This window comes from Typopeltis vanoorti, chromosome 15 (assembly GCF_054136105.1).
Source record: "Typopeltis vanoorti isolate ZY-2024b chromosome 15, IOZ_Tvanoo_1.0, whole genome shotgun sequence".
In the NCBI taxonomy this organism is placed as follows: Eukaryota; Metazoa; Arthropoda; class Arachnida; order Uropygi; family Thelyphonidae; genus Typopeltis; species Typopeltis vanoorti.
In genome coordinates, this window is record NC_143563.1 from 72,253,503 (window position 1) to 72,267,496 (window position 13,994).

General features: G+C 34.3%; 1 protein-coding gene across 1 annotated transcript in view; it reads left to right on the top strand.

Annotated features, from left to right (window-relative positions):
- LOC150098879 (glycine receptor subunit alpha-2-like) overlaps positions 1 to 4,656 on the top strand; it is a 117,556-nt gene extending 112,900 nt beyond the window's left edge. Inside the window, exon 9 of the mRNA XM_090404688.1 lies at positions 3,494 to 4,656. Within this exon, the coding sequence (XP_090260814.1) occupies positions 3,494 to 3,667 (174 nt within the window). The 3' untranslated portion in view covers positions 3,668 to 4,656. The remainder of the gene's footprint in view (positions 1 to 3,493) is intronic.
- Positions 4,657 to 13,994: the final 9,338 nt, after the last annotated feature.

The following is a 13,994-nucleotide window of genomic DNA, read 5'->3' on the forward strand; positions in this document are numbered from 1 at the left end:
TTCTTAGAGAAGGGATTTGAACTCTGTTCTCTTTCCACCCAATCGTTATCGAATTCCCCTTGTTTATAAAATATTTACGCTGGAATTAATAATTATAGACAATGTGGATAAACATCTGCTATAAGATCGCAATTTGATGCATTCTATGTTGCAGTTAGTTAAACAGCAGATATCTCCTATTATTGCAGTAACGATGAATGACGAGTTATCTGTATTATTTACCAGTACCGGTATTGCTACTTTGATTAACAGCGACATAAACACACCATTCGAATTTCCAACTATCGTTCCCTATGAATGTTGCTGCATTTGTATTCAACGTCAAATATTTCTAAAATTACAAACGTGTATGTGGGAAACACAAACTGAATATGTATTTCGTTTATATATATTGAATTATAAGAAATTATTCCTTCCAGCAAATGAAGGAACAAAAGGATGAGCTGGACGTTCTGGACACAGATGTCTAAATATGCATTCTCTATTGGTTGAGACTACACACTAATGGAACATCAAACGGATATCACGAATTATTAGCGGGTTAAGCAAGGTCCCCGTTAATGCCATCAGCGCTGAGTCAGGTAAACAATGAAGAGTCCGATACTGGAACGTGTTCAGATGGAGTAGAATTGAAAACTAGGCATTAGCAACATAAGAAGCATCGATGGTAAAACTAATTATGTAATTAGTGTTATCAATAACCAAGACCAAAACAGATGAGAATCTTGTCAACTTTTAAATGAAAGTAATCAGGTAAAGAAAGGATAGCGAATTGGATTCATCGCTAAACATGTAAACGTCTTTAATGGAGTCGGCTTCTGTTGGAGTGGATTCGAAGATATAAGTGGATGATAAAATGTATTTTTATGTCCCTGTTCCCAGTGAAGGTTCTAACAGATTCGAATAACAGAAACTGCGTCATTAAGGAAGATATTTGTCAAGAAAAAAAAAAAAAAAAAACTGTTCTCAGTGGAGATCTGGATATGAGAATAAATGAATTCCACACAGGTAGAATTTTTTTTGTGAAAATTTAGAAAAAAGAGAAAAGCTAATAATATTCGATCATTATTAGCTTTTCTCTTCCCCCCCCCCCTTCAAAATTCACTTTCCAAACAAGAACGAAATCTTACAAATGTCATAGCAAAATCTTAAAAAAAAAAAAAAAAAAAAAAAAAAAAAAAAAAAAAAAAAATCCTTGATTAATTCAGACTCAGAAGAAAGTGTGTGATGAACTTCTCTGCAAGGCAGAAAAAAAAATCGAACTTTTTTTTTGGTGGATTTAAGAAATTCACGTGCACTTAACGAATAGAGAGAAATATATATGTATAAAAGGTCGGGTAGGTAAAAGTAGCTAAAAAAATTTAGAAGACAAACAATTTATAAAAAATAAATAAATTAGACTATCGAAAAGCTTACAAAGGGAGTAAAAAATTAGCGTAAAAGAATCACAGATGATAAAAGATGACATAAATGAGATTATAACATTGAATAAGCTAAGACATACATTCAAGAGTATGTCGTAGCTTATTCAATTGAAGTATAAAACATCTGAAATGTGAAAAACAGCTGCTGTAGATTATATTTGACCAGAAATGCTCAAATATGGAAATAAAAGTTTTTTAGTGGCAGCATTGGATAATTCAGAAGACCGACCCGATGAATTTCCAAATAAATGGAAAAGAATCCTCATAGTTTTCACCTCTAAAAAAGGAAAATAAAATTGAAAGCGAAGCTTGAGAAATTTCCCTACGGAGTGATCCATTTGAGATTTATGCAAGTATATTTCAGAGAACGGTTAAGAAAGGGAAACTTAGGGAAGAACGAGCGGAGTTCAAGCGGAATAGGTTTTGCCAGACAGGATCAGATTTGTACCCGAAGACAATCCGTAGAAAAATCTTGGGAAAATAACAAGAATCGATATTTAAGTTTTGTAGATCTAAAGAAGGCATCTAACATTATTTAAACGTTATATGTGATGGGAATGGGACATTATAGAGAGCAACATGTAGTCCAATTTTAAGTAAGAAATTAGAATTGACGGAAATACAGAAGATGGTTTTTGATGTAAAATTAAATATGAAACAAGGGACACACTCGCTGTCTTCACTGTTATTCATCATCTATATGGACAGCATTATGGAGGTAAGTGGCATTAAAACTGATATCAAAATCAGAGCTATTAGCCTCAAACCACTTTACTTCGTTCAGGTGACTAACCACGAATCGGGAGAATTTGTTTTGATTCCTAAACTGAAATTGCTAAAACAAGTACAAAATTACTAAAAACATAGGAACAGTGAAAATAACTGCATTCTCAACAGAAATTAGTAGTTGTTTTTTTGGAGCTAGATGGGTAAAGCAAGAATGCTTTTCATGTTCCCCGTTATCTTCAGAAGAAAATGTACGGATGAGGTAATATAGAGCTATAAGCTCAGCTCTGATCATGGCAGGTGGGTAACAGCAATAGCCAAGCCTGGTACAGTGCTGCTGGTAAGTAAGTAAAGCCCTCTTTAAAAATTAAGACGATCCCCAGGACCACTCCATACGAGTGGCCGAAAGACCATCCAACTCAGCGTTGGTTCCACTCAGTGACGGCCCCCCACCACCGAGCAGAGCAGCTCATATTCCAGGGAAAAGCATCAACCGACAAGGCCCCTCAAGGGCCACGCCGGAGAACACTCTCCCCAGAGACTCAAAATGCTCTCTCAGGGCAAACCCCCGGAATCTAATTTCCCCCCCCCCTTTCACCGGGAGCAAAATTCCGGAAGAAACCTAAGAGAGCGAAACTCTGTGTCCCATTTTAGTCGCCTCTTACGACATGCATGGGCTACAGCGATTTTTAAATAAAGTCCTGTTTAAAGATTAGAACGATCCCTAGACCACTCCACAGTGGCCGAAAGATCATCCAACTTAGCGTTGGCCCACTCAGTCACAGGCTCACCCTACCACCGAGCAGAGTCTTTCATATTCAAGGAAAAGGCGTCCACCGACAATGCCTCACACGGGCCACGCCGGAAAACACCCTCCCCGCAGACTCAAATTGCTCTCTCAGGGCAAACCCCCCAGAATCTAAGCCCCCCCCCCCCTCACCGGGAGAAAAATTCCGGAAGAAACCTAAGAGAGCGAAACTCTGCTTCCATTTTAGTCGCCTCTTACGGCATGCATTGGTTACAGCAGCGCTATTCTTAGCCCGACCCCCACAGGGGAGAAATTGCAGTTTAACAATTATCTAAAATGATAGATATAGCAAAATATGTAAATAACGTTTGTGTATTAAAAATCTTTAAATTAATTCTAAAATTTTAAACAATTTTGTATTTTTTATATTTATTTGTTAATATTTTAAGAGTTAACAATATATTTTATATAAAAATGTATGAAAATTTTTAATATCTTTAAAATACATTTAATTTTCATTTAAAATATATTTATCTTCCAATAGTAGACTATTCTAATTTCGAGTTTTGTATTTTTTTTTATTCAAATATGATAGATGACAAAAGTGCAACACGAATCAGAAGATGAAGTCGAAAAGGTCCCGCACTTAAAAGCATACACTGGATCCTACAAGATTGCAGCAAAACGCATTGATAAATTGTGTCGTGTTGGATTTCCGTTATTATTTTTGATCTTTAACATCGTTTATTGGCCGTATTACTTACTATAAATGCAAGGAAAAAAAAAACAGACGAAGAAAAAAAAAAACAGTGGAAACGAGTGTCTGTAGACATCATTGTTGAATTGAGATAATTTGAATCCAATTCTCTATGACTGTTATACAGTTATTTAAATGGTATGGGAAATGTGCTTGGATCTCAAGAGATGAATTTCCTTCACCTTTCCCTTAAAGAAATATATAAATATAAATATAGCTCAAATATTTAGTATCACATAAATGGTGCTCTGATGTTAGTTGTTGAAGGAGTAGCGATTTTAAATTATGTATGATTTAGATCTCATCTCAAATATATAAATATATATAAAGATCGCATATCCAGTTCAGCAGCAATAGCAAAAATGTTAACATTCTATGTCTACTTTATATATCTTGATAAATTCCTATAATTGGTAATAACGCTCTCAACTTCATAAACTGATATTGTTAAACTAAAATAGATAATATTATAGATCCATCGATATTTTATAGTTAAATATTAAAAAAAAATTAAATTTTAAAATTTACCTGCAAATTTCTCATAAGAGAATAAAACTTTTGGCATTGGAGTTGCCTTGTTTTTCACTATGAAAAATTACTTCAAAGAAGGTTATATTCTCATAAGCTCTCTGGTAAATTTCGAAACTTAAGTTTTCTACATTTGGCTATAAAATATGGATGGATCCATAATATCCTCTAGTATAATATCTTATGCCAAATTAAAATTCGAACATTGCCATATTTAACCAACTCTGCACTTCATGTCTATATTCAATTTACTCTCACTTCTAAGCAATCTTGTAACATCAGTTATCAGTTACAAACCAGATGAAAAAAAAAAATCTTGAAACGAAAATTGTTTCTCTTAAATCGATAATTTGAAAGCATTAGTGATAAATAAATTTCATTTCAGCTGTCACACGCAACTAACTTTTATCGATGTCACTTACAAATGGTACTTTGTCACTGCTAATGTCAATTAAAGTGAAAACATTATAACAAAAAACGAAAGGTGTGAAATGAACTAAGATTAGTAATGGGAAACGATCTCTACACTTAAAATGAACAAGAGCTTGAAAACAATTTCAATCTATAGATTATTGGTTGCGTCAATATTTTTTGAATCGCAGGTCACTTTTCGTTTTTTATGTAGCTTTGAGCAAGTTATTAATGGTAAATCATTGATCTTACCACATGAAGCCAATATAGAGGACGCTATAATCGGTGTTTAAAAACAAGATTCAGTATTGACATTTAAAATTGTATAGTAGCGAATATATGTATATATATATTATTCTGAATATACACATCTACATAATTATAGTATAATAATATACCTAAATGAATCAAAAATATTTTAATTATTTAATGAAATTTTAAATAAATAATTTATGTTTATAAATACACCTTTTATTTAATAATATAAATTTTATTAATAATATAGGTTGGATTTCTTTTCGTGTTGATATGGTATTTTGAGAAAAGTCACAAAATCTAAATTATAAAAATCAGTAGAGTCGTTGGATAATGTAGGCCATAGTCGTTCTTGGTATGTTTTAGCAGTTTTATTAATAAATTTTCTATCTATCTATATAACGAATATGCATGCACTATTGTAAATATTAGTCTATAGAGGCTACACAATATATAACGATGTGCCCTATTTGTCTGTCTCCTCATTTTAATACGTAGATACTACTTGGTTGATCTATGTTGCTTTTTTTAGAATAATCTGTTCGTATTCCTCGGTAATCTTGGCACATTATACTGCTCTATAATAACTGTAATATAATATACACCGACTATTCAATCTTTCATGCATAGTAGTTTCAGAGTAACCGATTTTTGCATGCCCTCACATGAGCACCCCCATAGTTTATAGCAAAACACAAAGGCATGACTAGATATAGCAAAAGTAATGTCGCACAAATTCAAAGAGAAAGAAGGAATTATTTTCATCTGTTAAGAGTTGTAGTTTATACGATGTTAATGTTAAACAGGATTCGTCTGAGTTTATAAATTATAACTTGAATAGTTTTGTGCATTCACTATATGTAATAGTTATTGAAGTATAGAAGTACGTATCTATTATCTACCAGTCAAGTATTTATTACTGTGTTATTCTGCTTATAAACTACCAATCTAACCTTACTCTCATTACACTATCTGGTATTATTTGTGAATGTTTATATTCTTCCTAAGTAGGAGGTTCAAGAATCTCATTATAAACTGTATCTCACATGAACGATGTTTATTTAAGCCTTTCCCCTTAATTAAGAAGGGGTGGTTCCTGATAATCAATCTTGCAAGACGAAAAGATAATGACTAGTTATGTCTAGTACGAAAATATATTCACCGCTCGGATGAAAACCTAATTTCTTTTTTTTTTTTTTGTATGTGTGTTATTTTTTTCGTTCGATGAACCCTGAAGTAGCATCTGCATTACTTCAGATTCTTGAGGTCTGAATAACAGTTGGCTTTGCTGTCTAGTGGTTTAGTTTATAATGATTTTATTCTATAAAATGTAAGTGTCTGCGCAACACGTAAAAATAATGTTATTCCTTAATTTCTTTAGGAATCTAGTATATGAAAATTATTAACAGATGTTCATTTATAACTTTTTTAATTTAACTCGATCCACGAAAGAGTGTAAAAACAATTATATTGGTACCAATGGTGGGATAAGAGTTTGAGAGTCTCAAAACCCTGCTCTGGAGACCGAACAAGCTTCAGGCTTCAATGGATGCAAAATGAAGGTCTTTCTGGCATGAAAATCAGCTACCACCCGCCTTCGCAAACAAGATTCGAACCCGAAGCCTGTTGGTTAGAGCGAATATGCTGACCACTAAGTGAGCCAGACAGGAAAATAGAAGAAATTCAATGTACACTTTAGGAAACCAATTTATCCTCAGTTATTAAACAGAAGATATTTAATGATTCACTAAGCCTAAACATAATGACCAAATTTATTGAGCCTAAACATAATGACCACCTACCAACAGGCTGGGCCTACTTTGGTCGAGATAACCGCCTGCATCCATCTTGCCATCGACTCCACTAGACCAGAGAAAATTTCCTGAAGTATTTTAGACCACTTAAAGAGTATAAAGTCCCGGAGGTCAGCGAAAGAGCAAGACATTGACATCAACCGATGGGCGAGTTCCACGTGATCCCACAAATATTCGATAGGATTAAAATCGGGAGAATTAGGCTCCAATGGAGAGTATTCAGAATAATTGAATATGCTCTTCGAACATACAAATTTCTCTACAGTGACATGAGATGCTGTCTTGCTGAAAGATTCTAGATCGATCGGTCCACACTGTCATCGTGTAGAGCAATACCTAATCGGAAACATTTCCCACGTAAGAATTATCAGTGAAGGTGTGTTAATTGACTAGTGAGGTCCATCAGAACAATCCCCCATACCAGGATACCACTATTGGACTGTTTTTCGCCACCTGTGCAGTCTGTTTAGTGGAATCTAGCTGAGGATGGTCAATGTTTTATCTCACGAGTGTAATAACGTACATACGTCGAGCTCAATAAAACAATTCCAGACAGAATTTGGGCCTTTACGGTTTCTGAATCTGCTAGGCAGTTCGTTTTAATACAAACATAAACATCTTAGTTATTCTTTACTTGAAAGCGTTCCTGGCTACGAAAATTAAATTTCCAAAACGCTATATCCGACTCTTCCAGTATTCTTATTTTTTAATCTATTCTTGTAATTTACTGTTGACATCAAGAATGTCAATAGGAAATAGAACTATAAAACGGAAAAATACAGGTCTGTTGGAGTTTTACATAATCAATTATGGTACCCAGAAAATAGCCGGAAAGGGGGCCTAAAATGGCATACACTTTATTGTTTGGCCACTAGAGCAGAGTTCAAGTTTATGTAACGCATAAGTCACTGGTGTTATTAAATGAGCTAAAAGTTACCAACCTTTCGTTAATGTTGTACTAAAAAACAGTAAAGAAATGTGTTATCATTTCGTATAATGATCATGTTCTGTTCATCACTTCCTCCATACTTGATATGTTGTGTCCCCATTCGGTTCTATCTACACCATGTATCCACGCAAGTTAACATTTTGTTAATATATAATAAATCATATATAATATAAATGATTTATCACATGCGATGCCAATATACCCATGCAACAATTACAGTGTATTTTCATCTTCTTAAATTTCTATATTGCATATTTACTAGCATGACTTCTAAATATATACTATAATGTATAATATGTAGAAAATTCTACATACACATCCAATTTACCAATTCAAGCAATTCACCAAAAGCATTGCAATTATGAGTGACATCTAGCATTGAGGGATGTTTATAGCAGTAAGGAAGTTAACTCTCTGTGGACCACTAAAAATTAGTGTTTCTCCGCATTTTATATGACTTTATGATATATATTTTATGTCGGTGTTTTATTCAGCCTTTTCAGGTTTCAGTACATATTTATTAATATATATAATAAGTTTTCAGTAAATATAATAAGTTACATTCTTGGAATGCACTCAGAAACAAAGATTCGCGCAAATTAATAAGAGCTATGTTATAGAAATACATTAAAATTAGGAGGGACGGATTTTCCAAACGCATGCAGATCAGGGTGACCACCCAGCACAAATAATTCGTACTAACTTATGCAGAAAAAAGGTACTAGATCTGAAAAAAAGTACTAAATTTTCATTTCCTTTCGTTTCACTCTATTTAAGACATTTTACGATATGACTACCTTATTATCATAGATGAACTCAATGTAAAACCGCTAAATTAACACATGTACAACAAATATGAAAAGAAAAAAAGCCAAAACTCACCTCACTGTAGTCATCTATGAGTCCAAGAGCTGCAGTTGTCAATCATCATAACAGAAGTCCCAATTGTAACTTTGGCACTTCACATGTGTATTAATTTACCATATAATTTTTAGTCTCATTTTAGTGTTTAAAATGATGTAACATTAAATTTTCATTTATTCATTATGCTAGTTACATATATACAGGGATTCCCATCCACAAGAAAAACACTGGAAGTATTTATTCATTATTTTTAATCAGATTTTGCTAAATTAATTAACTCTTCAGAAACAGTAAAATCTGTAGCTGATGAATGTTTCAATTTTTCTTTTGTCAAAAGGAGTCCATTCATCAAAGGAGGTTTTTTTTTTTTGAGATTTCATTGCGTGAATCTACAGCCAATATATCTTATAAAATATCTTATAAAAATATTCATTTTTTATAAGATAGTTACATTTAGAGCGTCTACACTGTATTTTCTTAGCAATTTCGCTATCAGGAGCAATTGTTTTCAATAGAGTTGGAAGAATATCCATAATCCACAAAAGCAGATTGTGTTCGGCATCCAAGGCCGTTCCGTTGGTTTGCGACTCCTGAGTGCAAAATTTTATGCCCCCCTTTGCCATTAAAAATTAAAGAATCCCGAAGTACAATAACACATTACGAATCATTTTATTATACTGCACATTAAGAGGAATGTATATTAAAATAAAGAAAAAACACAAATAGTAAAAAAAAAACTTATTTTATATAATCAACAAACATATTCTTGTAATGTAACATGGAACACGACAAGAAAAGAAGAAGAGACTCTCAGAATAACTTAGCGTGCAATGGAACGTAGGATTTGTAACGTCAACAAAATGGAACATGTTAGAATCACGGAACTAAGAAAGAGATCAGGCTTAAAAGGTATGGTAACTGCAGTATATGAAAGCAGGATGAGATGGGCAGGTCACATCGCCAGACTCAGGAATAACAGATGGACATATAGAATATTCAACTGGCAACAAGAATAAAGAGAAAACCAGGAAGACCACCTACAAGATGAGAAGATCCACTAGTGAAATCTATGGGGATAACATGGAAGAGGCTCAAGATCGAGATCGTCGGAGGCATCTTTGTGACCTGCACTCATGGAGAAATCCTAAGTGAAACACAGGTCTATCAAGAAGAAAACTCATGAAACCCCTAGAATGTTTGTTCAGTGATTAAAGTAAGTTGTGTTGAAGCTCGTACCATTTATTTAACTACCCAGCGACTCAGCCCCTCACTGAAATCTCTCATTCGAAGGTGACAAATATGCACAAACAGTTCAGGGTATTATTTATTCCCTATTTTTTATGAACGTCTTCGATTATACCGCCCCTAAATTGTGTCGCCCGGGTTCATTGCACCATTTGCACCCCTGTATCTACGGGACCTGTCTGCATCATATGCACATAATCTTAATTAAATTAAGGGGATATTAGATCCCACATTGTTTTAAAACCGAATAAGAAACTCAAGGATTGGAATCAGAGAGTTTCATGCCGAATATAGTATAAACCTATACTTAATTCTGCCTCTTTAATTTATTTTTCTGACTGGTATTTGATTTAAATTTTTTATTAGAATTGGATTTAAACAACGACATCATACCTAGTGTGCTTCTTTTAGATTCTACATTCTGCTAGTATTTTGGAGTGTTTGCATAACGAATCGATGGACGTTTGCTACCATTAACGCTTATATCACAAAATTTACAATAAGCAGCGTGTTCTTTATTTTTAAATGAATAAATCCAGGATTTAAGAAAGGGATCCTCCAACCATTCTTCTTTGAATTCTTGCTTACATGACTTTTTCGTCTTTTTAGAAGAATCTTTCAAATCTAAATTTGAATCACAACTAGCATCACTTTCTCTTTTATCTGCATTACCTGTGTGAGAAGTGGTTTCTTGTGAATGGGAAGAGCTGGCATTGAGACCTTCACTTTCAATGGCTCGTTTATGTACTTTACTGACTCATGCATTCATTTTCCTCTGAGATTTAGAATCAAATTTAAATTTAGAAAGTTTTTCTTGTCACTTGTCCATGTTTAAAAGTAAAATCTAAATAATAATATTTTCGATGAAGAATTAAGCAAGTTTTTGTTAATAAAAACACTGGATTTCTTATAACGCGCGGGAATTGTTTGAACAGCGAAGAATATATTTTCATTCGCTAATGGCAGTCGGACTGCCTAAGTACGGGATCGTGGGGGGGAGAAGACTAGCGAAGAGCGAGAGGGATAGGAAAAAAAAAGAGAATACATATTTTTTTATCACTGAATGTGACATATGGAGAGGTGGGAGAAGAGAAAAATATTCAATTCATATGTCTATCTCTCATGTTGTTGTTGTTATTATTACGGTATTATTATTATTATTCGGAAGGGGAAAAGTACTAGATTTGTTGGCGAACATACTAGAACACTAAAAATTTATATTTATAAATAAATCGTACTAGATGTAGCACGAAAGTACTAGATGTGGTCACCCTGATGCAGGTAAACAAATTATAATTAACAAATAACGATTGAAATGTATAGCGTATGGCTATGCCTTAAAAAAACCTGATATAAAAAAATCTGATATTTGGTAGAACAAAAATCACTAAAAGTAAGATTACGTTTTATCATAGTCCTTATAAGGACTGGCTTAAAGGGGCGAAGCAAGAATGCTTTTCATATTCCCCGTTATCTGTAGAGGACAGTGTAGGGATAAGGTGTTATTGAGCTATTAAAGCTCTGATCATGTCATGGCAGGAGGGTAACAGCAATAGCCGAACCTCAGTTAGAACGTCATTGGCTACAGCATTGCCATCCATTACCCTCCAAGGGTATTGGATTGAATAAATCAATCACCGCATCTCACGGTCGATTGTTCATCCTTCTGCTCATCGATCAATCCCACGTTTTATCATATTATATTTCTCGAATTTTCATTTCTCATATTTTAATTTTTAAAAGGTGCATTGGAATTTAGTCTTAAAAATATAATAATTCTTTTTAAACGTCTTAAATTATTTATTTTTAAGCAAAATATTATATATTACATTATATATTATATAAAAATTCAACTTTTTCATTTGTTTTGTAAAAATTAACCTTAAATTCTAAGAGAAATTTTCTACATATCTTCTTTCTCAGCAAATGAATTTTGTTATTCTCATTATCCTATTATTATAAATGGGACAAGTTCTCTAATAATAAAAGACTTGGTAAGATAGAATAAATGAAGCATTGTTTGTGAATCACATGCAGTTTACTTTTGTCTCTCTAATACCTACAAAATTCAGTTTTCTTTCTTTTCAGCTAGTGTAGTATATAAAAAAAATGTCATATCCAAAACGAAGATGATGCGTATAGAATATATAAGGAACTATTGAATCTGTATAAAATGAATCTAATATGTAAATAGTGATTATTTAATTAGAACTTGTTCTCTATATAATGAAAATAAATGTAAGTGTATTAAAATAAATATTAAACATCATTATTCTTCTCGATTCTGTATTTCTTATTTAAATTTTTAATATAAAATATTTTCACACCATAAAATTTTAAACTTAATAGATTATATATTGATTTAGACTGAGAAATGCTAGTAGCCTTTGCATACTTCGAACAAGATGTCGTATCAGACTCTCACCTGATATGATGTGATATATTGCTCTCTTAGGTTTCTTCCCTATTAGTTTCTACCGAATTTTATTATGTTAGTACTGAAAATTTTTGCTCTCTTAGGTTTCTGCCGAATTTTATACCGTTGACTTTGCCTGAGAGAGCATTGTGAGTCTCCGGGCGAAGTGCTTTCTGGGGCGTGGTCCGTGTCGGTGGGTAATTTTCCCTGGAATATGAGCGGTTCTGCTCATTGGTGGGGTGAGCCTGTCACTGAGTTAGATCTTTTCAGTCACTCGCAGGGAGATCGAGTCCGGAGGATCGCCTAATTTTTAGAGCGACCTTTACTTAAACAGTGTCTCTCTCCCCCCTGATTTGAGTAAGAATCAAGAGGTGCTCTTTACGAATATTAAAAACAGCTGGGGACAACCTTTTCTGCCGGGATTTGGCTTGGAGAATCGCTTACGGCCGACTCGCGGTGAAACTAGTGATATCACAATATCGCCCCCGACCTTTTGACCCCTTTTGCGAAGTGTGCATGCAATTGAAACTGTAGGACACCTCTTCTACCAGTGCAGCGCATTTGGTGAAGGCTGGCTGAAGTGCTCGGGATCCCACTGTTCACTTTCTCTGAGGTGGTACTGTCGCAGTTTCCCCATCGATGAGAAAAAACAAATCCTAATTTTTCTGATCAATGTTATAAAATATCACATATGGAAAATAAGTAAAAAACATCTCCTCATTGAGGAAGACTGAATCCACCATCAAGTTAGGAATTGCTTCTTCGCCTATCTCCCTCTATTCCTGGAGCAGGAAAGGTACCTCTTAAGCCAAGAGCGGTTCCTAAGGAGATAGTGTAGGCCACATGTCAGATAACACTGGTAAGAATTGAAGTGTGGATATATTTGTAACATCAGTTTTTATGATCTTTTAAACTCAAATTTTATTAGTTTTGTCATTTTAGTTTAATTTCGTTTTATTCCCATATGGGGGGGGCAGAAAAAAAACAGGACTACGAAGGCCAACATCGAGGCGATCCCGAGTCCTTTTAGGGCAGGATCTTCCGCGCCAGGTCTCCTCAATTTATTTACTTGTATTTATTGTTTTTATTCGTTTATCTCAGAACCACTTTTATTCTCAAAAGGCCAGTGATCAGAGACGTGAACTCACACAATATATGTATTTGTGTCTAAAACAAGAACAATTGCTTAAGATGAATGAAATACGCACTTCGATGCTTTTCTCGAGAAGTGTAAATGTGTGAGAAACCAACGTCTTGGAAAGTTAATGGGTTCTTGGAGCGCAAAAGACAAGTTTGGCGACTGCAGAAGTCGCACTTCAGTCATTTGTCTGCGCTGGTTTAAGTGTCAAGTCAACATGACTCTTACCCAAGGCGAAAATTTGGTATCGCGCCTCGTAAAGTACGACACACTAGAGGAATTAAGCAAGCAATATAAATGTCAGTACACACACACACACACACACACACACACATCTTCACGACTAAACCAGTTTCATTCGTAGATAGGAAGCCTCTTCACGATTCCCAGTGTTTGTTAGCCTCTACTACTCGCTTCTATCAGCACGTTTGCGAGTTACAACTGTGACGTACATCTACGGCTGTTTACTCTGGCACACACTTCTAGTTGACTATTGAGCCTAAAGGATTAATTGTTTTGTCGTATGATAGTATCACTTAACACCGAACATTCTTGCTGAGATTATCGCCTCTCAGAGCACTTCATAGGTTACTGCGACAGTAACATGGCTAACATGACTGTAAACGCATTCACAGCATTATTGCAATGACCTTTTGTTCTCCCACCAGGTGGCACTAGTTACTAAATACCTCGAAAAATGGCTGGTCAATGGGGAGAAA